The 27,493-nt window shown below is 42.0% G+C and overlaps 1 protein-coding gene and 1 pseudogene across 2 annotated transcripts in view; both read left to right on the top strand.

The window, feature by feature from the left end:
• Window positions 1-23,481, top strand: part of MOCOS (molybdenum cofactor sulfurase) — a 90,390-nt gene extending 66,909 nt beyond the window's left edge. For both annotated transcript variants that reach the window (XM_010335423.3, XM_003924718.4), the window contains 4 exons: window positions 10,744-10,849; window positions 13,821-13,959; window positions 21,496-21,600; window positions 23,285-23,481. In XM_010335423.3, coding sequence (XP_010333725.2) covers window positions 10,744-10,849; window positions 13,821-13,959; window positions 21,496-21,600; window positions 23,285-23,437 — 503 coding nt within the window. In that variant the 3' untranslated portion in view covers window positions 23,438-23,481. The remainder of the gene's footprint in view (window positions 1-10,743; window positions 10,850-13,820; window positions 13,960-21,495; window positions 21,601-23,284) is intronic.
• LOC120361781 (U4 spliceosomal RNA) lies at window positions 18,964-19,045 on the top strand (annotated as a pseudogene).
• Window positions 23,482-27,493: the final 4,012 nt, after the last annotated feature.

The following is a 27,493-nucleotide window of genomic DNA, read 5'->3' as shown; positions in this document are numbered from 1 at the left end:
CTCATGTATGGAGAGCTGGGGTGGTCAGCCTTTGGCAAAAATCTGTTGCAGTAGCCCCAGGTCAGCAGGAGGAGTGGGGTCTAGGGTACCCATAAGGAGGCTGAGGAGGGCATAAAGCCATCTGCTCAACCTCTGCTCAAACATTTGGCCTTAGTCCTGCATGTTCAAAAGCACAATGAATCCAGTTGTATTAAATAAAAACATTAATAGCTTCCTATGTCCTCAGATTGGATCTGAAATCAAGGAAACCTAGGTTGCTAGTTTTTAGCTCTAACACCAAACAGTGGTGTGACCTTGGTAAATCCTTGAACCCTATCGTGCCTCAACTTCTGTAGACCTCAGCTACTCAGACTTTTAAAAGTTTCAACAATTTTTCCCTCCATAAGCCATTGTTAGGATGAAGTGAGGCAGTAGAGATGAAAGTACTTTGACCCAGATGTGCAGAAAAGATCATTGTCAGGTGTCTGCTCAAATGTCACCTCCTTAGAGAAGCCTGACTGATTACCCTTTTCAGAACAGCAGCCTGTACCTGAACCTCTGCAGCAACATAGCAACCTTCCCTATTTCATTTTTCTCAGTGGCACTTTTTTTTTAAAAACATCCTTCTGACTATATATTTTGCTCATTTATTTTGTTCTGTTTTCCTTTTAGTAGATGTAAGCTCTATGAGGTTAGGGATTGTTGCTTGTTTTCTTTTTCTTTTTAATTTATTTTACTTTAGGTGCATACTATATCTGGCATTTTTCCCCGTGTTATCCCTCCCCACCCTCCCTACCCACCGTTGTCTTTCCCCTACCCCCTCCAACTGTCCCCTGTGTGTGATGTTCCTCTCCCTGAGTCCACGTGTTCTCATTGTTCAACACCCACCTATGAGTGAGAACATACGGTGCTTGGCTTTCTGTTCTTGGGTCAGTTTGCTAAGAATGATGGTTTCCAGATTCATCAAAGTCCCTACAAAGGACGTGAACTCATCGTTTTTTTATGGCTGTGTAGTATTCCAAGGTGTATATGTACCACATTTTCTTTGTCCAGTCTATCATTGATGGGTATTTGGGTTGGTTCCAGGTCTTTGCTATTGTACACAGGGCTGCAATGAACATATGTGTGCATGTATCTTTATAGTAGAACGATTTTTAGTTCTTTGAGTATACACCCAATAGTGGGATTGCTGGGTCAAATGGAATTTCCATTTCTAGATCCTTGAGGAATCACCACACTGTCTTCCACAATGGTTGAACTAATTTACACTCCCACCAACTATGTAAGAATGTTCCTATTTCTCCACATCCTCTCCAGCATCTGTTGTCTCCAGATTTTTTAATGATTGCCATTCTAACTGGTGTGAGATGATATCTCAGTGTGGTTTTGATTTGAATTTATCTAATGACCAGTGATGATGAGCATTTTTTCTTATGTTTGTTGGCCTCATATATGTCCTCTTTTGAAGAGTGTCTGTTCATATCCTTTGCCCACTTTTGAATGGGGTTGCTTTTTTTTCTTGTAAATCTGTTTTAGTTCTTTGTAGATTCTGGATATTAACCCTTTGTCAGATGGGTAGATTGTAAACATTTTTTCCCATTCTTTTGGTTGCCGGTTCACTCTAATGATGGTTTCTTTTGCTGTACAGAAGCTCTGGAGTTTAATTAGATCCCATTTGTCTATCCTGGCTTTTATTGTCCTTGCTTTTGGTGTTTCAGTCATGAATTCCTTGCCTATGCTTATGTCCTGGATGGTTTTGCCTACGTTTTCTTTTCCTCTAGTGTTTTTATGGTGTTAGGTTTTATGTTTAAATCTTTGATCCATCTGGAGTTAATTTTAGTGTAAGGTGACAGGTAGGGGTCCAGTTTCTGCTTTCTGCACATTGCTAGCCAGTTTTCCCAGCACCATTTATTAAATATGGAGTTCTTTCCCCATTGCTTGTTTTTGCTGGGTTTGTCAAAGATCAGATGGTTGTAGATGTGTGGTGTTTCTTCTGGGGTCTCTGTTCTGTTCCATTCGTCTATGTCTCTGTTTTGGTACCAGTACCATGCTGTTTTGATTACTGTAGCCTTGTAGTGTAGTTTGAAGTCTGGCAGTGTGATGCCACCAGCTTTGTTCTTTTTGCTTAGGATTGTCTTGGCTATGCGGGGTCTTTTGTGATTCCATATGAAGTTTAAAGTGGTTTTTTCCAGTTCTGTGAAGAAGGTCATTGGTAGCTTGATGGGGATACCATTGAATCTATAGATTACTTTGGGCAGTATGGCCATTTTCATGATATTGATTCTTTCTAACCATGAGCATGGAATATTTCTCCATCTGTTTGTGTCCTCTGTTATTTCGTTGAGCAGTGGTTTGTAGTTCTCCTTGAAGAGGTCCTTTACCTCCTTTGTTAGTTGTATTCCTAGGTATTTTATTCCCTTTGTAGCAATTGTGAATGGGAATTTGCTTTTGATTTGCTTCTCTGTTTGTCTGTTATTGGTATATAGGAATGCTTGTGATTTCTGCACATTGATTTTGTATCCTGAGACTTTGCTGAAGTTGCTTATCAGTTTGAGAAGATTTTTGGCCTGAGATGATGGGGTCTTCTAGATATACAGTCATGTCATCTGCAAATAGAGAGTTTGACTTCCGCCTTTCCTAATTGAATACCCTTTATTTCTTTTTCTTGCCTAATTGCTCTGGCTAGAACTTCCAATACTATGTTGAATAGGAGTGGTGAGAGAGGGCATCCTTGTCTAGTGCCTGATTTCAAAGGGAATTCTTCCAGCTTTTGCTCATTCAGTATGATATTGGCTGTAGGTTTGTCATATATAGCTTTTATCATTTTATGATATGATCCATCAATACCTAGTATGTTGAGAGTTTTTAGCATGAAGAGCTGTTGAATTTTGTCAAAGGCCTTCTCTGCATCTATTGAGATAATCATGTGGTTTTTGTCTTTGGTTCCATTTATGTGATGGATTACATTTATGCATTTGCATTTGTTGAACCAGCCTTGCATCCCTGGGATGAAGCCTACTTGGTCATGATGGATAAGCTTCTTGATGTGCTGTTGCAATCTGTTTGCCAGTATTTTATTGAAGATTTTTGCGTCAATATTCATCATGGGTATTGGCCTGAAGTTTTCTTTTTTAGTTGAGTCTCTGCCTGGTTTTGGTATCAGGATGATGTTGGTCTCATAAAATGATTTAGAGAGGATTCCCTCCTTTTGTATTGTTTGATACAGTTTCAGAAGGAATGGAAGCAACTCCTCTTTGTATGTCTGGTAGAATTCGGCTGTGAACTCGTCTGGACCTGGACTTTTTTTATTTGGTAGACTATTGATTGCTGCCTCTACTTCAGCTCTTGTTATTGGTCTATTCAGGGTTTCAGCTTTCTCCTGGTTTAGTTTTGGTAAAGTACAAGTGTCTAGGAATTTATCCATTTCTTCCTGGTTTACTGGTTTATGTGAGTAGAGCTGTTTGTAGTAATCTCTGATGGTAGTTTGTATTTCTGTGGGATCAGTGGTGATATCCCCTTTATCGTTTTTTATTGCATCTATTTGATTCTTCTCCCTTTTCTTTTTTATTAATTTGGCTAGCAGTCTGTCTATTTTGTTGATCTTTCCAAAAAACCAGCTCCTGGATTTATTGATTTTTTGAAAGGCTTTTTGTGTCTCTATCTCCTTCAGTTCTGCTCTGATCTTAGTTATCTCTTGTCTTCTGCTAGCTTTTGAGTTTTTTTGATCTTGTTTCTCAATTTTGATGATAGTTCTTTCAATTTTGATGATAGGATGTTGACTTTAAATCTTTCCTCTCTTCTCTGGTGGGCATTTATTGCTATAAATTTCCCTCTCAATACAGCTTTAAAGGTTTCCCAGAGATTCTGGTAAGTTGTGTCTTCATTCTGGTTGGTTTTGAAGAACATCTTTATTTCTGCCTTCATTTCATTGTTTATCCAATCAACATTCAGAAGCAAGTTGTTCAGTTTCCAAGTGGTTGTGCAGATTTGAGCATGTTTCTTGATCCTTAGTTCTAGTCTGATTGCCCTGTGGTCTGATAGACTGTTATGATTTCTGTTCTTTTGCATTTGAGGAGTGATTTGTTTCCAATGATGGTCAATTTTAGAGTAAGTGCAATGTGGTGCTGAGAAAAACATATATTCTGTGGATTTAGAATGGAGTGTTCTGTATATGTTTATTAGATCCACTTGGTCCAGCTCTGCATTCAAGTCCTGGATATCCTTGTTAATTTTCTGTCTCATTGATCTGTCTAATATTGACAGTGGAGTATTGAAGTCTCCCACTATTATTGTGTGGGAGTCTAAATCTCATTTTAGGTCATTAAGAACTTGCTTTATGTATCTGGGTGCTCCTGTGTTGGGGGCATATATATTTAGGATAGTTAGCTCTTCCTGTTGGATTGATCCTTTTACCATTATGTAATGTCCTTCTTTGTCTCTTTTGATCTTCGTTGGTTTTAAGTCCATTTTATCAGAGACTAGGATTGCAACCCCTGCTTTTTTTTGGTTCTCCATTTGCTTGGTAAATCTTCTTCCATCCCTTTATTTTTAGTTTATGTGGGTGTTTTATGTGAGATGGGTTTCCTGAATACAGCACATCAACGGGTTCTGACTTTTTGTCCATTTTGCCAGTCTGTGTCTTTTGATTGGGGTGTTTAGGCCATTTACATTCAATGTTAATATTGTTATGTGTGAATTTGATCCTGCCATTTTTTTACTGGCTGGTTTTCTTTCTCAGTAGTTGACTCATTTTCTTCATTGCATTTTTGGTCTTTGCCAAGTGGTTTGCTTTTGCATTGACTGGTACTTGTTCCTTTCCATGCTTAGTGTTTCTTTCAGGAGCTCTTGTAGGGCAGGTCTGGTGGTGACAAAATCTCTCAATAATTGCTTGTCAGTAAAGGATTTATTTCTCCTTCACTTATGAAGCTTAGTTTGGCTAGATATGAGATTCTGAGTTGAAAGTTCTTTTCTTTAAGGATGTTGAATATTGGCCCCCACTCTCTTCTGGCTTGTAGGGTTTCTGACGAGAGATCTGCTGTGAGTCTGATTGGCTTCCCTCTGTGGGTGACCTTACATTTCTCTCTGGCTGCCCTTAGCATTTTTTCCTTCATTTTGACCCTGGTGAATCTGATGATTTTGTGCTCTTCTTGAGGAATACCTTTGTGGAGTTCTCTGTATTTCTTGAATTTGAAATTTGGACTGCCTTGCTAGGCTTGGGAAGTTCTCCTGGATAATATCCTGGAGTGTGTTTTCCAGCTTGGATTTATTCTCCCCGTCATATTCAGGTACACAGATCAAGCATAGATTAGGGTTTTTCACATAATCCCATATTTCTTGGAGGCTTTGTTCATTTCTTTTCACTCTTTTTTCTCATATTGCCTTCTCTTTTTATTTCATTGAGTAATTTCTGATATCCTTTCAATCTCTGATATTCTTTCTTCTGCTTGATCGATTCGGTTATTAAAACTTGTGTTTGCTTCACGTAGTTCTCATACTGTGTTTTTCAACTCCATCAAGTTGTTTATGTTCTTCTCTAAGCTGGTTATTCTAGTTAGCATTTCATCTAACCATTTTTCAAGGTTTTTGCTTTCTTTGCATTGAGTTAGAACTCGTTCCTTTAGCTCTGAAAAGTTTCTTATTATCCACCTTCTGAATCCCGTTTCCACCAATTCTTCGCACTTCTTCTCGGTCAAGTTGTGATCCTGTGTTATTGAGGAGTTGTGATCCCTTGAAGGAGAAGAGGTGTTCTGGTCTTTGATGGTTTCACCTTTTTTGTGCTGTTTTTTTTCCCCCATCTTTGTGGATTTACCTGGCTGTGGTGTCAGAGAGCTGCTTGATGAGGTCGCTTGTCTGCCTGTGGGGGCACTACTGGGTTTCTAGGGACTCCTTCAGGTTACTAGGAAACTTCCTGTGTCTTTTTTGTTTATGCTGGGAGATTAGGCCTGCCTCTTCTGCTGACCTGTAGGTGCTGCTGGTTTGTCAAGAACACAGTCCCGTTGCTACGTAGGCTTCCTGTGTTTTTTGTTAAAACATGTAGCACAGTCCCACCCCTCTAGTGGTGGGTTGTGCCCTTCCTCCACTGGGCTGGATCATGCAGGGTTCATCTCAGGCTGTGGCATTGGCTACACAACCCACTAGAGTCAGAGCTTCAGCCCTCTGGGGTTTGTGGGGGAGGGTAGGGACCCGCCCAGCGGCACCAGGCAGTTTCCCCCTTTCAGCTTTCTCTCTCTCTGGGAGAGGGGAGGGAACGACAGCTCAGTCTGCAGACTCTTATTCAACTCCACACTTGTAATTCCCAGTTGACTGGCAAAGATCCCCTGTTCTATGTATTGCTGAGGCTTTGGGGGAAGCGCTGTATCTGGATTGGAATGCCAGAGGGGAGCCTCTGACTCCCCAGTCAGATGCACTTTCTGGGTGAAGCAGCACCCCTCCCTGCCTCGGTCTGCCCTGAGTGGGCTTTGCTCACCCTTGAACGAGACCTGTTGAAATGCACCTGGTACCTCAGTTGGAGATAGGAGATATCTGGGTTTCTGTGTCTCTCTCGCTGGGTGTTGTGCGTTGGTGTTGTGTCTAATCCTCCATCTTGGATCCTCTGTTGCTTGTTTTTTTCACTGCTGTCTCCTTATGCTTCAAATGGCACCTGGCACATAGTTGCTCACTAAATGGCTAGATGAATGAATAAATGATCACCAGTTTGTTCAGATATTACCTGGCCTGGTGAATAGTTCCCAGAGGAACTAGCTTGTAATCTAAATAGCATTTAGAATTTGGGCATGGTTACTCACACCTGTAATCCCAGCCCTTTGGAAGGCTAAAGAGGGAGGATTGCTTAAGCCCAGGAGTTCAAGACCAGCCTGGATAACATAGCCAAACCCTGTCTCTACAAGATAAGATGCAAAAATTATGAAACCCTGTCTCTTGAAAAAATACTAAAATTAGCCAGGCATGGTGGTGGTGCATGCCTATAGTTCCAGCTACTTGGAAGGCTGAGGTGGGAGGATCACCTGAACCTGGGAGATGGAGTTTGCAGTGAGTTGAGATCACAGCACTATACTCTAGCCTGACCTTGACAAAGCAAGACCCTGTCTTGCTAGGTGTGGTGGCATGCACCTGTAGTCCCAGCTGCTTGGGAGACTGAGATGGGAGGATCTTTTGAGCCCAGGAGTTCAAGACTGCAGTGAGGTATCACCACACTACTGCACTGCAGCCTGGCCGACAGCAAGCCTCTGCTTCTAAAACATAAATAAATAAACCAAACAAATAGCATTTTGACCATATATGGGCTGAAAACTGGGTCTAGGGCCCTGCATAGGTTAACCTATAAATCCCTGAACGTGTGTGCCATAGAGAGGAGTCAAAGGATGTAATGTGCTCAGACTTTTTAAAGTTCTGATGATTTTTCATGCCATAAGCTGTTAAGATTTCAAGTTGCTGTGTAATAGAAAAGGGGAATAGATTTATACTCATTTTATTGAAGTTAGATGGTGGTATTTGGGGTATATAAGCTTAGAGACATGATTAAAGGGGAGGGAGAAATAGGCATTTCCAGGGGTGGAGACATGAAAGGAGTGGGATTTGTCAGGACCTGTGTGCCACACTTGTAAATTATCTGGCGAAGACAGGAGCAGTGAAATCGCTAAATGCCAATCATTCATAGCACCCATTGCCTACCTAGGGTTTGCTGGGTTTTCAGGAGGCTGGCTGAGATAATTATGCCTTAGTCTTGGTCCTTTGGAGTCTTGGTTGGTGAGATCACTCACCAGCAGACAGCAATGCTACAAAATAAGGGATGTAATAAAGGTCTATGCAAAGGGCAGAATCATCTACACCTGGAATGAGTCACAGAGGGCTTCAGGAAAGAGGTGAGTTTGGAGCTGCATCTTAAAAGAAGAGTAGGAGTTTTTCAAGCAGACAGAGGTGGGATGGTTATCCAGGAGCAGCTTGGCAGGGCTTGGCATTCATGGGCTCAGAGAAGGGTTTAGGAGGGTCAGATGTGAGCAGGGGAGTGAGAAGGTACAAATGGAAGAAGAGGTGAGTGCCACTGAGGAGTCAGTAGTACTCTATCTGTGGTTGCATGACTCACTGGAGGATTCTAAGCCAAGAAGCTTCATAACACTGCTTATGTTGGAAAGGCAGCCCTGACTTGGCGAGGGGGCTGTATCGAGTGAGAAACTCAGGCAGTAAAGACACCAGGTGGGAGGCAGCTAGGACTGTCCTGTTGGGAGATGGGGCCTGAAAAGGTGATGGGTGCAGAGGAAAGAAGAAAGCCTGTCTTCCTGCTCTCTGCACGATGCAGAATCAGGGAGTGTCAGCTTGTGACTGTTTGCACTTAAAGGACACCACCTAGGCTGCCGTGTTCTCTGACAATCTAAGCCTCTGGTCTTGAAACATATTTTTTGAGTTGGTATGCCTTAGAAGGAGTTTTTAAAACTATATTCCCTACTCATACATTTTTACATTGTCATTTAAATTTTAAAAATTATTTAAACAGCTACAAAGGATGTGATTTCCAGCATATTGTAAACATTGTCATTTTAAATTTAAATTGGTATATTGCTCTTTTCAACATAACCAGTAAACTCTCAATACTGTAGCATTTTGTAAAACCATAGCAATTTTAATTTCATGAGCATATATATATATAATGAATACACTGTCTTTTAATGGTCAGTTTTACTTATGTCCTTTTCCTTTATATATATATGTATACAATATATACATAATACAAGTTGAAGAGGAAAAGGAAAGAAGTAAAAGACTGGCCATTAAAAGGCAGTTCATATATATATATATATAGATTGATATATAAAGACATTTAAAAGCTATTAAAAGAGTTAGTTCATATGTATGTATATGAACTGCCTTTTAATGACCAGTCTTTTACTTCTTTCCTTTTCCTCTTTAACTTGTATTTCCTCTCCATGTCCTCAACAGAATTTTATCTTAGTGTTATGTATTTTGTGCTTGGAAATCTTTCACTGACTACTATCCTATCATACTTCTGTGAAATTAAAGTGTGTATATAAGTTTACATGGATAAACATTTTTTAAAGTTTACTGTGACTGAAAGTTTAAGTGCTGGAAATTTCTTCTGCATTGAGTTCTTAAAACAATTTTTTTTTTCTAGAGATGGGGTTTTGCCATGTTGCCCAGACTGGTCTCAAACTTTTGAGCTCAAGCAATCCTCCCACCTTGGTCTCCCAAAGTGCTGGGACTACAGGTGTGAGCTTCTGCACCCAGCCCATAATTTTTAGTAGTACATAGTTGATCAAAGCAACATATGTATATTATAAAGTTTGAAAGATAATTATTAAACATGATAAGAAGAGTGAAAATGAATCTCTTAATGAGGTGGCTGGGCTCCCTGCCATTGGTTCCCACTCCTATGAATGACAGTCACTCATGGTCAGAATAGCTGGTGCTCAGCCTCTAGTCTCTTCTGAGAAGCTTAAATAAAGGGCTGGGGAAAGGAGTTTGGTTAGTGCACTGTCTCTCAAACCTTTCTTCTGAAGTATGTGACCAAAGCACTGGGCTCTAAGATTGAAATGCCTTTCATCATCTGTCACTTTGCAGCTTAATGAGGCCCTGCAGTTCTGTGGACAGCAAAGAATTAGAATCCAGCTGACCTGCAAGAGGATAATTCACCCAAGCTTTAGAGACTTATTTTCTCAGCTTGGATTCCAGGGTTTTGAATGGGGTTTTTGTCTTCCATCGTGGAGACTGTTGGTCCCCAAGGGAGTGTGCCTTAGGAGACCTTGGCCTTTCCTCTGTGAAGGAGAAAGGGTCTTTGTGGACAGGGCTGCACTTCTCATCTCTCGAAGAGCCATTTTAGCAAAGGGTATATGAAAGTGGAGGATCTGGAGGGCGATTCTCTCAAAAGCATCTGTTTACATCAGGTCCACACACCTGATCTGGAGACAGCTGAGTAGGCCCTGGCCCAGGCAAACCTTTTCGTCAGTATCTTGGATATTGATAGTGAGGCTGGGCCTGCCAATGGGAGATGGAAGCTGGGTGATAGGCTGCCAGCCATTCAGAATACACTTACTATTTTTTTCAATAGTTTCTTCTCCCTTTTATTAGTTTTTAAACATCCACTATCTATTTCTAAAGTCACTGTCTGGCACTTGCCCAAGGGTAGACAGCTTTTCCCTGATTTGATTCAGAAGCTCTCTCTGGGCCTATTGCTCTCACCACGGTTCTGTGCCTCGCGCCATCCTGTCCTGTCCTGAAGAAGAATGCACCTGCCATCGTCCCTCCTCCAAGTCTTGCCTCCAAGTGTTTTTGCTGGAAAACTTTTGGAAAAAATTTTTGCTGGAAAAATCTCATCTCAGCTTTATTTTATTTTACTTTTTAGATTTTCTTTTTTTTTTTTTGAGTCAGAGTCTCACTGTGTTGCCCAGGCTAGGGTGCAGTGGCTCATTGCAACTTCCATCTCATGGGTTAGTAGAGACAGAGTTTTGCCATGTTGGCCAGGCTGGTGTCGAACTCCTGGCTTCATGTAATCCTCCTGCCTCAGCCTGCCAAAGTGCACCCAGCCCTTATTGTTATTTTCTCCAGGTTATTTTAAATGGTATTCTAGGATCTCCTCTTCCCTTCTTATTGAAAGATATGTACCATGCTTAGGATATTTTTATCATTGCCAGGCATCACTTTTTTTCCTTTATAGAAATAGTCTCTACCTTTTAAAAATGCGAGTCCATGAAAACATGATTGACTGTTATTCTGAGAAAGCAACTCTTCTTTTAAATGCTCTATCATTTTCAGATCAGCCTTCTGGTACAACAGCCACCCTTTCTCTGGTGAACGAGGCACAGTATCTGCTGATCAACACATCAAGTATTTTGGAACTTCACCAGCATCTAAACACCAGGTAAGAACTCGTATCTTCGGACTAGCTGACAAGCATCACCATTTGTCACTGAGAGCAGGGCCTGACACTCGCCTGGGAAGGAGAGATCTGAGAGTCATGAAGTTCAGCCCTGCTTCCTTTACAGATGAGACACTGAGGCCCTGAGAAGTCAGCAAGCCCTTTCGTCCAGCTTCCATTCAGCTTTATAGAGGGTTATCTTGTATCTTACAAGGATCCTTTTAGACATCCTCAAGATGATTAATGGAGAATCCCTAACTCTCACATTTTATTCAATTTCTTAATGTTTGTTTTAATTGAATTGCCACCAACTTGACCTACTTTTATTGCCCACCCTCCCACTGTCCCCTGTCCCCTAGGATCTCTGCCCTACTTCACACAGTCATTCCAAAGGCTAAAAAAAAAGAGTGGCTATGGAAGCTTTTAGAGTTGTAATTGCAGCCATGCTTTATTTGAAAGATGTGCCACTGAAGGAACTAGCACCCCTCCCTGCCCACTGCCACCCAGTGCTCCCCCAGGGACCCTACCAGTGTCAGGAGGGGAGCTCCAGAAAGGGTCGTGGTTGTTCTTTAGAGCAAAGTGAAGTCCCAAGATAGTCAGGCAGTGAGGAAAAATCACCCAGCTGTCATGCCACAGGGTGGCTGGAATATGTTCCTCATTCCTGGTCCACAGGCCAGAGATGAGTGTCGTGTTAGTGGCTACCCCTAAAAGCACGGTGAACCAGGGGTCCTGTGACTGTCATGCACCACGTGGTCATGTGCACATGCATACATACTTGCAAAGTCATGCAAATACAGCTTAATAAAGATGACCAAGGCCACCTCCTCCACCTCTGCAGGGTTGGGCTATTTGTAGTCATTCTTGTTTCTAGCCATTGTGGAAAACAAACATCATTCTCATACTGTGGCCCAGGTCACTGTCTTTGGGAGCAAAAGTGTGATGCAGCCATATGTTCCCTGGGTATTCACTGAGTTCTCCTGGTACTGAGGGACCCTCCTCCTCAGGCATGTAGAGCCCTGGAAAAAGTGGGCATGCAGTTTTCTGGGGTTCTTGGTGCAGAAAGATAAGAGGCAGGGACAGGCTTGCTGCAACCCCAATTGGTACCAGGAGGGGCATTTCTGCCACCATCTGATTTCAAACAGGGCAGACCCACTGGGCAGGTGGTCCAAGAGCAGAGTCAGGGTCCCCTGCTTGGTGTTTCTTGGTGCTGTATTTGCAAATTTGAGGGACTCTATCAGGCACATGTTAACCATGATAGATTTTGGACATAAAACATGCCTGTTTACAAAGCCCAAAGTGAGGTTTTATAACCTGGAGAGTAGATCCAGAATCAAAGGATTTCATGACTGGAAAGTGCTAACTCTCTTGCTGCAGATGAGGAAACCGTGGTCCTCACGAGTTGTGGGAGTTGCACATAGTAAATGGCAAAACCAGACTCAGGTATTCTGGTCTCTGGTTTTTCATACAGTTTGCCATTCAAAGGGGTTTGAGCTATAACCTTGGGACTCCTCCTTCCCAACCCTATAGTCTTTCTGTTTGGTCTCTGAGGCATACGTACTCTAAGCATGCCCAAGGACTTACCCCACACCAACTTAAGCAATTAAAGATTTACTAAAGCACAAAATAGTGCAAAAATCATCAGTTCACAGTTAAATTCAGTTTTACAGATATATACACCCATGCTCCATCATTTTCAGATCAATCTCCTGGTACAGCAGCCTCCCTTTCTCTGGTGAATGAGAGAAAGTATCTGCTGGTCAACACATTAAGTATCTGGGACTTCACCAGCAACTACCACTACCTAGATCAGGCCAAGAATGAACTCCAGGAACCTCCCTTGTATTCTATCCCAGTCAGCCTCACTGAAGGTCACTACTATTCTGACTTCTTTCATTATAGCTAGTTTCACCTGTTCTTGAACTTAATATGATGGGATCATACAGGATGTGTTCTTTTGTCAGAGAAGTTTTAAGAAGTATTTTCAGTGCATTCTTCTGGGTGAGGGTGTGGGGTGCAGAGGGGGCCATTTTTTGGAACCTCGTGACAGTAAATAAAAATTATAAAAATAAACAAGAATTACAAAAATAGGCCAGGCATGGTGGCTCATACCTGTAATCCCAGCACTTTGAGAGGCTGAGGTGGGAAGATCATTTGAGCCCAGGAGTACAAACCTAGCCTGGGCAACATAGTGAGAACCCATGTCTACAAAATATAAAAATAAGTTAGCTGGGCATGGTGGCACATGCTTGTAGACCCACCTACTTAGGAGGCTGAGGCAGGAGAATTACTTCAGACTGGGATCTTGGTCGAGGCTGCAATGAGCTGAGATTGTGCCACTGCACTCCAGTCTGGGTGACAGAACAAGACCTTGTCTAAAAAAGAAAAATAAAAAGCAAAAAACAAAGAAATTACAAAAATAGCAGATGTTAGTTAAAACTGCAAATAGAATGGAAATTAGGAAATACTATCCACTTTATTTATTTATAATGTTTAATACCTGAAAAAAGGGGTGAGATCTCAACACCTGTGGAAAGAAGGGGGAAGTAGGGAGTGAGATCTCAGTGCCTTTTAGGTCTTTGATAATTCAGCCTGTTTACAGGTTTTTAAATGCCTTATTCTGCCCCACCTTACAGAACTGGTATGTTCTAAGAAGTTCCTTCTTCATTGGAGCTCTGTTCACCTGGTTTCCAAAGTCCTTCATCTCTTCAGCTAAGATCTGCTCACCCTTTGCCTGGCTGCTGTGGGCCTGTCACTGGAGATGGGACCATATCCCAGGGGAGGCCCTGATGTCTGTTTAGCAGATGGTGTCTCTTGGCCTTGCACTCATGGTAAAAGTCTGTTCTGATTATCCAGGCTGCAGGCCACAGTAGAGCTAATGAAGTTAAGTATTGCATGGCAGGCATGATGAATAATTACAGCGGTACAATTATCTGCCACCCTCCCCTGACTTACTGTTTTTGGTTGCCTTAAACAGTGATGAGAATGGAAAGGAGGAATTATTCTCAGTGAAGGATCTCAGCTTGCGTTTTCGTGCCAATATTATTATCAGTGGAAAAAGGGCTTTTGAAGAAGAGAAATGGGATGAGATTTCAATTGGTTCTTTGCGTTTCCAGGTAAGTTTTGGAAAGTTCTGTTATTCTCCTCCAGGGTTGTTAGTGACGATTGACCTCAATCCCAGACCTGGATAGATGCAGGTGGGACTTCCTCCCTGTCCTTGTCTCTTAACTATAAAATCTTGGTGGGAGGTTATGTCACCTCAGCATTCTGAGACACCCCATGGAATAATCCATCCTTTATTTGCCAAGAAGATGGCAGCAGTCAGTTTCACATGAGCCACAGAAGGCGTGCCCCATCAGAGGGCTCGGCGCTGCCTCTGTGCTGTCTTTATATCTAGGCTTAAGCTCGTGTTTTTTGTTTTTTGTGTTTTTTTTGGAATGCTTGCATCATGAGAATGTTGTCCTCCTGAAACTTGTTGGACTTTCTGGCAGGCTGGAGTTTGTGGAGGGAGGCCCAGAAGCCTGATGGTGCCTCTGTGCCCATGGCCATACCTTCTCTACTCGCTTCATCTTCTTCTGCCTTTGCTGGTAGCTGAGGAGGAGATTGTCAAAGGCAAAGCCACCAGGATGTTCTGTCTCCCTGGCTTTGGGCTCCCCAAACCTTTGCTGTGGGTGTCAAAGATGTGAGAAAGAGGATAAATATCTTAGGCTAAAATCTGTCCTCCTCAGACGGTTGACAAGCCCCCATGAGATCTCATGCTGTTACTGTCTCTGAGCTCATCACTCCTTCCGTCTCTGCCTCTGTCACAGTGACCTTCTCTCTGTTCCCCAAAGAGCCACCCTTCCTGCCTTAGCCCTTGCCGTCCCTTCTGCCTGGCATATTATCCAAGGGTCTCAGCTCAGATGTCACCTTCTTGGAAAGGATGCCCCTGACCTGCTGCAGGATCATGTTCTGCTTATTCCTGCAGCATGTAGGAGGGTGAGGCCAAGCCTGTTTTGTTTCCTGCTGTACCTCTAGGGCCTTGAACATGCTGGCCCAGAGTCAGTGCTCAATAAGTAATCGTCGAGGGAAGAAACAGACAGGAGAGGTAAGGAATATTGAAGGCCACAGAATGCGCTCTGTTCTTTAGTGGGGGCTGAAATTATTTTTATAATACAGGCTGGGCATCCCTAATCCAAAAATCTGAAATCTGAAATGCTCCAAAACCTAAAACTTTTTGAGCACTGACATGACAGTCATAGGATATGACCAATGGAACATTTTAGATTTCATATTTTCAAATTAGGGGTGCTCAACTGGTAAGTATACCATAGATATACAATGTAAATATTCCAAAATTAAAAAAAAATCTCAAAATGCTTCTGTTTCTAAGTATTTTAGATGCTCACCCTGTAGTAATGTAATTAGGAAATACTCAACCTGTAGTAGTGTAATTAGCCACTGGTATAAACTGACTGCCTTTGACTACCTTGTATTCAGGCTCTGCACTCAGAAGGAACACTACTTTAACATCTAGGAAAGCAGTAAATGGTCATTTGAATCTTTATTAAAGAATTTTAGAGATCTGGGGTGTAGGAAATAAATTGCATGGCACAACAAAATGTCCCAAGATGTTTTTGATGCATTTAACTCCCTAGACTTCCTCTTACCCTGGCAGTTGCTCCATCTTGAAAAACAATCTATGTTATGTCCTACATTCTCTCTCACAAGCTCATCTCTGGCAGCAGCCCTCCTGCCGTTTCCCTTATCCGTCCATCCTTGCTTACTCTTCCTTATTTTCTAACCTGTGTCGTCTCTGCCGTGTTCTTTTGAAAAAATGCCTGCTGGTACATATCCTGCCAGGCACAAAGTAAACACTAAATATACATTATTGGATAGGTGGAGAGTGGGAAGGAGGAAGAAAGGAAGAAAAGAAAAAAAAGAAAGAGAAAAGGGAAGAGAACCAGGACTGGACTGAGACCACTCTCAGAAACTTACCTGGCTGCAGTAGCACCTGTGCCTCTCCAGGCATCTGGAGGTGTAAATACAAGGAAGACTCTTTAAGGAAACTTTCTGAGATGACTTAGCAGGCTTTGCATTCTTTAGGTCACCGTTCTTAATGGACCATAACTAGTAAAATTAAAATATGCATGCTCTTTGACTCAATAATTTCACTTATAGAAATCTATCCCATACAAATGCTAATACAAGTATAAAAATAAGTATAAAAATACATTTATCTGGCTGGGCAGCATGGGAAGACTCTGTCTCTGCAACAACAACAACAACAACAACAACAACAACAAAAAAAAAAAAAAAAAGAAGAAGAAAGAAAGAAAAAAGAAAAAGTAGCCAGGCATGGTGGTGTGCGCCTGTAGTCTCAGCTACTTGAGCTGGGAGGAGACCTTGAGCCTGTAGTGAGTCAAGATTGCCCGCTATACTCTAGGCTGGGTCTCAGAGTGAGACCTGTCAGTCAATCAGTCAATCAATAATATCTATACGTAGTAGTCCAGTGCAAGCATTAAAGAGTATAAGATATCCTTAATACTGCACCTTTCTTTTCTTTCTTTCTTTTTTTTTGAGATAGGGTCTTACTCTATTGTCCAGGCTGGAGTACAGTGGCACTATCTTGGCTCACTGCAACCTCCGCCTCCTGGGTTCAAGCAATCCTCCTCCTTCAGCCTCCTGTGTAGCTGGGACTACAGTGCATGCCACTGCACCTAGCTAATTTTTTAATTTTTGGTAAAGACGGGGTTTAACTGTTGGCCGGGATGGTTTCAAACTCCTGGGCTCAAGTGATCCACTGGCCTCAGCCTCCCAGGGTTGGGATGATAAGCATGAGCCACCACACCTGGAAATACTGGGCCCTTCAAGAAAGTACATGCTTGGATGGGTGTGGTGGCTCATGCCTGTAATCCCAATACGTTAATAGGCCAAGGCAGAAGGATTGCTTGAGCTCACGAGTTTGAGACCAGCCTGAGCAAAATAGCAAGATCTTATATCTACTGAATATTAAAAAATATTCAGATCACATGGTGATGCATCCCTGTGGTCTCAGCTATTCAGGAGGCTGAGGTGGGATCATTGCTTGAGCCTGGGAAATGGAGGTGCAGTGAGCTATGATGAAGCCATTGCCCTCCAACCTGGATGGCAGAGCAAGACCCTGTCTCCCAACCCCTCGCCACAAAAAGCAAATGCTCAAAAGATGTTTGTTGATGATAATACTCAGTGCTGAAGCAATTACAGTGAAATCAGCACATCTCTTTTGGAACACAATTTCTTACTGGGTGTTATCAAGTCATAAATATTTTTATTGCTGTTGGCCTTATAATCTCATTTTGGGAGACTGATATTAAAAAATAAACAGGAAAGAGAGTTATGTGAATTAGGGCTTTATTACAAAATTATTGATCACAGGAAAGCAGTAGAAACTATTCACATGGCTTCAAAGGAGAAGAGCTAAGTGTTTCAACCCATGGAATGTCAGGCCATCCATTGTGAAAATTGCAAAATGCAGAGATGAGGTGGCTCTCTATGTCCTGATGTGGACAGATGTCCGTACATATTGCAGAGTAATTGAAAAAGAAACCCAAGTGGGCTCTGAGATCCCAGAGAGTGTGTTTACACGGGTGCACATATGCAGTTGTGTGCAGTTACATGCCACAGTCTGGGATGGTCTGGGATGGCTTGGATGTCATAGGATGGCCTGGGTCAGTCTGAGATAGTCCAAGATGGTCTGTAGCTACATGAGCAGCATCTGTCTCTGTGGATGGGGAGGGGGGACCACATCTGCTGAGTGCTTTCTCTTTTAATTCTTCACGCTTCTGTATTGTTTTTTTTTTAAATGAATATATATGCTACTAAACAAGTTTTTTTTGTTTGTTTGTTTTTGTTTTTTGAGACAGTCTTGCTCTGTGGTCTAGCCAGGAGTGCAGTGGTGTGATCTCAGCTTACTACAACGTCTGACTCCCAGGTTCAAGGAATTCTCCTGCTTCAGCCTCCTGAGTAGCTGGGATTACAGATGCGCACCACCATGCCTGGCTAATTTTTGTATTTTTAGTAGAGACAGGGTTTGACCATGTTGATCAGACTGGTCTGGAACTCCTTACCTTGTGATCTGCCCGCCTCGGCCTCCCTAAGTTCTGGATTACAGGCGTGAGCTGCCGTGCCTGGCTGTAAACAAGTTTTCAAAATACTGGTTGTTAAGAATACCAGAAAATAAGTTTTAAAATGATGATGTTTTAAGAAAATTGTTTTCTTTGCAGGGGGCCGGGTACAGTGGCTCACACCTGTAATCCTAGCACTTTGGGAGACCAAGGTGGGCAGATCACCTGAGGCCAGGAGTTGAGACCAGCTTGACCAACATGGTGAAATCCCATCTCTACTAAAAATATGAAAATTATGTGGGTGTAGTGGCAGGTGTCTGTAATCCCAGTTACTTGGGAGGCTGAGGTAGGAGAATTGCTTGAACCCTGGAGGTGGATGTTGCAGGGAACCACCTGGGCGACAACAGCGAAACTCCAGCCTGAGTGACAGAGTGAAACTGTCTAAAAAAAAAAAAAAAAAAAGTAAAAGAAAATAGTGTCTGGAAAATGCCCTTTCTTCTGCTAGTTCGAGAAACTGTTCTAAGAGGGCCTTTCATGGAAATGAAAGGGTTTCTACAGAAGGTGTTGCCTGTTGGGTGGCTGCTGGAGGCTGGGGCTGGTGTGAGCTGCAGGGCCCTGGCATCCTTTCTGCAGGAGCTTGGCCTGCACATCAGCTGTTTTCTAGGCCAAGAGCTCAGAGGATGCAGGAAAGTCGAGGGCACAGCTTTATAGTATTACCAAAGCCTCGTTCCACAGCAGGGATCCTTGTGTATAACATGATAGTTTCCATTCTTGAGCACGACCAATTGCCAGTCCTAGGCTTGAGTCCCTGTATCCCTGATACAGTTCTCATCCAATTCAGCCAAGGATCTAGACAAGGAAACGAGGTTTGGAGGGGTCACAGGTTTGTCAAGTCCTTGGTAGAGCTCCTTTCCAGTATGTTCTGGATACTTACATGGCTGGTAATCTTGACTTTGGTACCACAGGGAGCCTATATTTCCATTGGTTTGGTACCCAGTGCCAAGATGTGAGTGTCAACCTGAAAAAAAGAATCAGAGCTTTGTGCAGTGGCAGTATCGAGCCAATGGGGTTTATCTGAGGTGCGATTATTGCTAATTGAAAACTTTTCCCAATTAAAAACAAACAAACAAAAAACTAAAATTTAAAACACACACCAGAAAAAAATGATCTTTTAACGTGTCGAATTTATTCAGGAGTAAGTAAAAAGGATTATAAAGCAGGATGCATAGCTATGGCAAGCCACAGGTGCACCCGAAGAGGAGAGAGTAAGGGAAAGCTTTTATTGGCAAAAAGAAGTTTATACAAGCTGCTTGAAAATAGAGTTTATTGGTTCCTGAGGCTCAAAGCCAGAGTTGGCATCAGTTCATTGGTGGAGACGCTGTTACCAGGCAAATGTTCTTTGAAGAGCGTCTTATCTGAACTGCTGCAGTCCTAAAGAATGTCTAGTGATAAACCCAGTCTAGAAATACGTGCATATAGGCAAGACGTGGATCATGAAAAGCATGAGATGCATGAAGGACGTGGAGGAATTTCTTGTGGGATTATTTTAGAAAGTCCTTGAGACAGTTGTTATCTCAGAAATGCAAGCATAAGCTCCCCTCCTTCGTGCTATTCTGGCTCCGGTTTCTTTGGACCCGATGAGTGATTTTATCCTGGTGTCTGCAACTTTCACACCAGTAACAGGAACAGGCCAAGACATATCCAGATTAGGTGAGTGTTTCTAATTTCAGTGCATAATTCGTATTTGCCCGTGAGTGAGCTGAGGAGAAAATGGTTATGAGAAAATCAAGTACCTTTGTACTTTTCACATGTGCAATAAAAGAAGCATCTCATTACTGCTGAGCTGCATACTTTCTTTTTTATGTTTATATTATAGGGGATTTTAAGTTCCACCAGACAGTATGACCTTTGTTAAGAAGCTGCAACAGTATGTTTTAAGTATTGTGCATGTATGGCAGGTAGGCATGGGTACATATATATATCCACATATATACATGCCATACATACACAATACTTAAAATATACATATATTGAAAATAACTTTGTTTCCTGCTTATTACAGTTATAAAAATATTTCCCCATTTTATTTAAAGGTCTTTATAGATTCCTTTTAATACCTGCATGACATAATTTTAACTCCTGCACCATATACATCATATATATGTAGCATGGTTTACTTAACCATTTTTCTCCACTGTATGACATTTATGATGTTAACAAGTTTTTCCTATTATGAATAACATGAGGATCAGTCTTTGAACATGACTGTGGTTGGGCTTCTGATTCCTTTCTTAGGTTAGATTCCTGGACGTGAAGTTGCTGGGTCAGAAGGCACTGAGACATGAAAGTTTTCTCTGACGAACTTCTCACAGGAGCCAGCACTGCCTCTGCAACTTCCGCTCCTCCTCCCTCTCTCTTCCTTTCCTTCACCTCCCCCTTCTCCTCCTCCTCCTTTCTTCTTTCTTCTTTCTACTTTCTTCTTTCTTCTTCTTCTTCCTTTTTTTTAGGTACACACAGTAAAGTTTATTTTGGTGCATGATATACTTCGCTCCATTAAAAATAAACTAATCAGCAAATTCCTGCCTGGCTCAGCTCTGGTTTATGTAAATAGTGCCCAGCTGTAATGAGTTACAAGGTGTTATTATCTCACACACACAGGAGGCTTCACTCTAGAGCTCCGCTTGCAACAAAAGCATCTTAAATAAACTGAGAGAAGGCGGTTTGATTTGTAATGTTTTCACAGAATTGGGATATACCTCACCCATATAGTTTCTTTATATGACTCATTTTATAGCAAGTTAAATGAAGGAAGTTTGATGGGGGGAGGGAGGGGCAATATGGTTCCCCACCCCTTTCTTCACTTTAAGAAAATCCCCCAAGAGATGACCGGCACTGAGGGAGGAGGGGCTGGTCCTCAGGTGCTCAGACCAAGGTGGCTCTGAAGCAAGTGGTTCAGAAGCTGGGCGGGGCCCGAAGCTGGGCACAGGCCTGGGTCTGGTACAACTAAGCCAGGAGGAATGGTCTCTTCCATTCTCTATCTCAGCTCACTGCCACCTCTGCCTTCCAGGTTCAAGTGATTTTCCTGCCTCAGCCTCCTGAGTAGCTGGGATTACAGGTGTGTAATTATCCAGGTGTATCCAACACCTGGATAATTTTTGTAGTTTTAGTAGAGACAGAGTTTTGCCATGTTGGCCAGACTGGTCCTGAACTCCTGGCCTCAAGTGATAGGCCCATTTCTGCCTATCAAAGTGCTGGGATTACAGGTGTGAGCCACTGTGCCCGGCTTCCTGTGACTTTTTTCTTTTCCCAATTTGTCCTCCCAGTCACTGGGTGCTTTTCTTCCTCAAATTCATTCTCCAACATTTCTGGAAAACCATCAGGATTCTCAGTCCCTCTTTTCTTTCTCTGCGAAGCTCTTAAGCAGTGATTTGTCTTTTAGCTGACAAACAAGTGCAGATGACTCCCCAGCAGAGGTGGTGAACAGGTGCTGCATCCTGGCTCTCCGTAGTTAGGGGACTGGGCATTTCTGCGTGATTCCTCCCTGATTTTTCCCTTCTCACTTGCCAGGTTTTGGGGCCTTGTCACAGATGCCAGATGATTTGTATCGACCAGAAAACTGGGCAACGAAACCAGCATGTTTTCCAAAAACTTTCTGAGAGTCGTGAAAGAAAGGTAAGTGTGATTTCAAAATATAACACCTGGTTTCCGATCCTGGCGTTATTAATACCAGAACTGTGTTCATAATATGTGCGGAGTAATTTTTTTAAATGGGGGATTTGCTACATACCCAAAGCTGTTAGGCTACCATTAACCTACTTTGTAATTTGTAGTTCCATTTATTTTTCCTTTCCATCCAAATTCTCACTTTTTAAAAAAATTTTACTACATGTATTTTTATGCTTTCAAATCTTGTTGAAAATATAGAGAATATAAAAATAAAAACAAGTAATTCTATTGTCTTGATCATTCTTTACCACTGAGATCTCATGAAGAGTAAAGTGCCTTACTATGAATAGAGTAGCTGCATAGAAAGAGTCAGTACATTTCATTAAACTGGTTATTCACTCATTATTCCTGGAAACTCATTTTCTTGAAGGTTAAGACAACTAAGTGTTGTTATAAATTCCAGATTATAAAAACTGAAATTCCAACATGTTGATTCCTTAGAAAGGTTTATTTTCAGACTTATACTTTCTGTTAGGACTTTTTGTTTACAAAGAATTGCAGGAAGCCAAGTAAAGCAGTCAGGCTACATAGAACAATTCTTGAAAATTAACAGAAACAATGCAAACATTGAATCTATTTCCAATAATAAGCTTGCAACTTAATTCATGATAAACTGCTACGTTGTTTCCTGTGTTTCTTCAAAACCAGGAAATATGTAACAGTGTAGATATTTGATTTATGTAAGTTTTCTTACAAATACAGGATAGAAATGGCCTGCAGAGTGGTACATTTGACTGTTACAGCAGCCTGTCTGTCAGTGCAGGCTGTGTCATCTGGGGTGTGGGGACCTTGAGCCTGCACCATGCAGGTTGCCAGGAGAAGAAAGAAGGAGGCACAAATATAATACTAGGGTACATGAAAATAGTGTTTCTCAGCATCACTGTAGTTTCCATAGGCCTGAACTTTTTATTTTTAAATTTTGGAATAATTTTAGATTTACAAAACAGTTACAGTGAGGGTGCAGAGAGTGCACTCTTCACTCACATTTCTACAAATCTTAAGGAGTTAACTTGGCCCAATCCCCTAGCCTGGGGCCTGGAACATGAGAGCGTCCAACAGATGTTATCACAGGAACAGACAGACTGGGGAGCATGTCAGGTCCTCTGAAGAGTTCTTAGTGGCTCACTTGCATTGATGGTTAACATTAAGCAGGCTTACCTACTCTTCATTTTGGAACTTCCACCCTTATTTAGGAGAATTTGACAAAATTAACTTGCATCATTCTTTCTCAAGGAAAATGCAGAGCTTTGTCATTATCTTCCCCAAAAGGCTTTTAAAATATCAGGCAGCAAAGGGGAAATGGGCCTGGTGGTGGTCACAGGCTGAGAGTAGGAAGAAGGTCCTTCTTCAGCAAGTTCAGGACATGTGGGACAGAGATGTGCCCAGCAAGAAGAGGTGTAGAGTGACCACAGAGAAAGGATGAATGCCTTAGGATGAGAATCTTTGAGGTCTAAAGTTAGGATTCTCCTCATGTCCCACTGCATTCTACTATGTAACAGGACGTATCAAGTCTCAGTACACGTCTTTAAAGATCTGAATTTTTTTAAGTTAGACATTAATATTTACAAAGTTATTTTAACTGCTAAAATAATGTAGCCTTTTGTTGTTGTTGTTGCTGTTTTGTTCACAGGTGAACTTTGGCATGTACCTAATGCACACATCACTGGATTTATCCTCCTCATGTTTCCTGTCTGTAGGATCTCAGGTGCTCCCTGTATTGAAAGAGAACGTGGAAGGCCACAATTTACCTGCATCTGAGAAACACCAGGATGTTACCTCCTAAAAAAATTTTTTTTAGCATACATTAAAGTTTCTCTTTTACAGTGATCTCTATGATTGTTAAGATCTGCAACTTGGTTTAGTAGAACGTGGTGTTTTGAATAAGGGGAGCCCTTTTCCTTTAGAGGCAGGGAATGCTCTTACCTGCTTCCTTCTGCCTTTGACTTCTCACCCTGCACATCTGCACTGGCTATGCTCAGGAGAACAGTTATGAGACCTCAGGAATGAATGCTGCACCCACATCCAGTGAGACTCCCATAGGTATTTGAAGTATAATCATTTGTAATCAGATGAAATTTTTAATGAAGTTCACTGGGAAGATTGAACTTAAAACTCCAGTCCCTAGTTTGGCATTTTCTCACAGTTACTTTGTCTTTAGAGAGCATCTTTGATCTCTCCAACCCCTTTGTAGTGAGGAAGGGAGTCCATGCCCAGTGATCCTGGGTATGAGAAGATGCTCCTCTCCTCCCATGTACGTGATGGTGTGGGTGTGTGCTCAGGGTCCCAGAGGGTGACCACATTCCTTGTGGGGAGTTTCTTCCAGGATATTTATGTTCTGAGCAAAGGCACAGGCCAGCAATTTCTTTCCTCTTTCTTCCCATTCCTGGCTGCCATCTTCATCCCCCACTGAGTTGATGTACTTTTTTTTTTTTTTTTTTTTCTCAGCAGAGGACTTTATTGGTGGTCACCTGTGGCACAGGTTGGAGGAGCCAGAGTGCTATCTGTGGTGGGGGGACCACAAGCCCTGGCTCCGCCCTCTTGCTTACACATGAGCCTGAAGATACACTCAGTGATGGTGGTGCTTATGCAGGTGGTCGTCCTCTTCGCCACAAGCCCACAGGATGGTGTTGGTCCATCCACCTGAGAGCCTCCAAATCCCATCGAGGGAGAAACTTTGGCATTCAGAAATCCTGCCTGTACCATCTTTGACCACTGTTCCTGCAGCCTCCAGATGAAAATGTTCAGTGAGGAAAACTCATTCTCTAATGAAGTTACTAATCCCACTGAGTTTCTAAGAAGTTTCTCCCTGTGCTGAGCTTGTGTGTGTCTTATCTGCTTCCCCATGACCTCCAGCCTTAGGTCTTACCCTGTCCTCTGGAGCAGTGCAGCAAAAGTACATCCACTCCACATCCATTCTGCCAGTGTCCTTCTGAAGCTTGCTGTCCATGTGTGAACCCAGAGCCTTCAGTATCTTCCACTGGATTGTGTATTTTTCCAGTCACTTTTCCCCCAAATGCCTGCCCACCACAGCCCACTGCATCTTCTGAAAGCCTGTGCCAGCCCATCTCTTCTGCTGCTCAGTTGGAGAGCAGGCATCAGGCTCAGGCTTCCCTACCTCATCTTTTCAGAGCCATTGGGACTCTGGGTCAGTTTGTTTCATTATCATTTGGGAGAGTTTGTGTTGTTTTCAGCACTAGGTGGGATTTGAAAGATGAGTTGTGCTCTGTTCTCAAGGATGCTTGAGATGGAGCCTAATGATTGCACACTCACATGTTGTACAGAGTTAAGGGTAAAAAGTACAACTCTGACTCAGTGATTCCTGAGATCAGTGAAAGAAGAAGCAAATGAAGTTAGGTGGGCGGTGAGGTGAGGTTTATTGTTTTGGACTGTTTATTAAAAACACAACCTCTTTGAAGACTCAGCAGTACCGCATCATGCAAGTGGTCTTGTCCTCATCAGCTAACAGATAGGAAAACAGTGCCCTAAAGTAATGGATTTATCCACCTGCTCAGGCCAGTTTCATGCAGGAGTAAACTTCCCAGATGGCACATTGCAGCATTTCCAAGACCTTCTGTTGACAAATGTGTCATATTAATTATGATGGAAAACAAGTCAGAAGACATGTTCTACAGAAATTGGCCAGGCATGGTGGCTCATGCCTGTAATCCCAGCACTTTGGGAGGCAGAGGTTGGAGTGAACTGAGATCCTGTCACTGCACTCCAGCCTGGGCGACAGAGTGCGATTCCATCTAAAATAATAATAATTAAATAAAAAAATTAAAAGTAAACATTGAACAAGAGAAAGTGCCAGCCTGGTAAGGTACCATTTCTGTCCTTGTCACTAAGCCAAAGGCAGGTGGTTAAGAGAAGGGACCCACACTTAGGCTAAGAGATTTGTTATGTTGGTAGCAGGGTGGTGTTGTCTGGAACTTATGAATTGCATTTTCCTTTTAGCTTTTTCAGAAAGCAAGCTATTTCTTCTCTTATTACAACTACTAAATTTTGAGTTATTCTCATCTTTATTCAATATTTTAAAAAATTTATTACACTTTAAGTTCTGGGGTACGCGTGCAGAACGTGCAGGTTTGTTACATAGGTATACACGTGCCATGGTGGTTTGCTGCATCCATCACCCTGTCATCTACTGTAGATATTTCTCCTAATGCTATCCTTCCCCAATCCTCTCACCCCCTTCTATCCCTCCCCTAGTCCCCCACCCCCAAACAGGGCCCAGTGTGTGATGTTCCCCTCCCTATGTCCCTGTGTTCTCATTGATCAATACCCACTTATGAGTGAGAACATGTGGTGCTAGTTTTCTGTTCTTGTGTCAGTTTGCTGAGAATGATGGCTTCCATTTTTATCCATCTTCCTGCAAAAGACATGAACTCATCCTTTCTTATGGCTGCATAGTATTCCATGGTGTATATGTGCCGTATTTTCTTTATCCAGTCTATCTTTGATGGGCATTTGGGTTGGTTCCAAGTCTTTCCTATTGTGAACAGTGCCACAATAAACATACGTATGCATGTGTCTTTACAATAGAATGATTTATAATCCTTTGGGTATATACCCAGTAATGGGATTGCTGGGTCAAATGGTATTTCTCTTTCTAGATCCTTGAAGAAATCACACCGCTCTGTCTTCCACAATGGTTGAACTACTTTAAACTCCCATCAACAGTGTAAAAGTGTTCCTATTTCTCCACATCCTCTCCAGTGTCTGCTGTCTCTTGATTTTTTAATATCATCATTCTAACTCACAGGAGATGGTATCTCAATGTGGTTTTGATTTGTACTTCTCTAATGACCAGTGATGGTGAGCTTTTCTTCATATGTTTGTTGGCTGCATAAATGTCTTCTTTTGAGAAGGGTCTGTTCATATCCTTTACCACTTTTTTTTAAATTCTTTACCACTTTTTGATGGAGTTGTATTTTCTTATAAATATGTTTAAGATCTTTGTAGATTCTAGATATGAGCCCTTTGTCAGATGTGTAGATTGCAATTTTTTTTCCCATTCTGTTGGTTGCTGCTTCACTCTAATGATAGTTTCCTTTGCTGTGCAGAAGCTTTCAAGTTTGATTGTATACCATTTGTCTATTTTGGCTTTTGTTGCCATTGCTTTTGGTGTTTTGGTCATGAAGTCCTTGCCTATGCCTATGTCCTGAATGGTAGTGCCTAGGTTTTCTTCTAGGGTTTTATGGTGTTAGGTCTTATGTTTAAGTCTTTAATCCATCTTGAGTTAATTTTTGTATAAGGTGTAAGGAAGTGATCCCGTTTCAGCTTTCTGCATATGGCTAGCCAGTTTTCCCAACACCAATTACTAAATAAGGAATCCTTTCCCCATTGCTTGTTTTTGTTAGGGTTGTCAAAATCAGATGGTTGTAGATGTGTGGTGTCATTTCTGAGGCCTCTGTTCTGTTCTATTGGTCTATATCTCTGTTTTGGTACCAGTGCCATGCTGTTTTGATTACTGTAGCCTTGTGGGATAGTTTGAAGTCAGGTAGTGTGATGCCTCCAGCTTTGCTTGTGTGTGTGTGTGTGTGTGTGTGTGTGTGTGTGTGTGTTTTGTTTTGTTTTGTTTTATGCTCAGGATTGTCTTGGCTATGCGGGCTCTTTTTTGGTTCCATATGAAATTTAAGGTGTTTTTTTCCAATTCTGTGAAGAAAGTCAATGGTAGCTTGATGGGCATAGTATTGAATCTATAAATTACTTTGGGCAGTATGGCCATTTTCACAATATTGATTCTTTCTAACCATGAGTGTGGAATGTTTTTCCATCTGTTTGTGTCCTCTCTTATTTTGTTGAGCAGCAGTTTGTAGTTCTCCTTGAAGAGGTCCTT

This window comes from Saimiri boliviensis, chromosome 13, assembly GCF_048565385.1.
Source record: "Saimiri boliviensis isolate mSaiBol1 chromosome 13, mSaiBol1.pri, whole genome shotgun sequence".
NCBI classification, from domain to species: domain Eukaryota; kingdom Metazoa; phylum Chordata; class Mammalia; order Primates; family Cebidae; genus Saimiri; species Saimiri boliviensis.
This window is presented reverse-complemented; position numbering and strand designations above follow the sequence as displayed.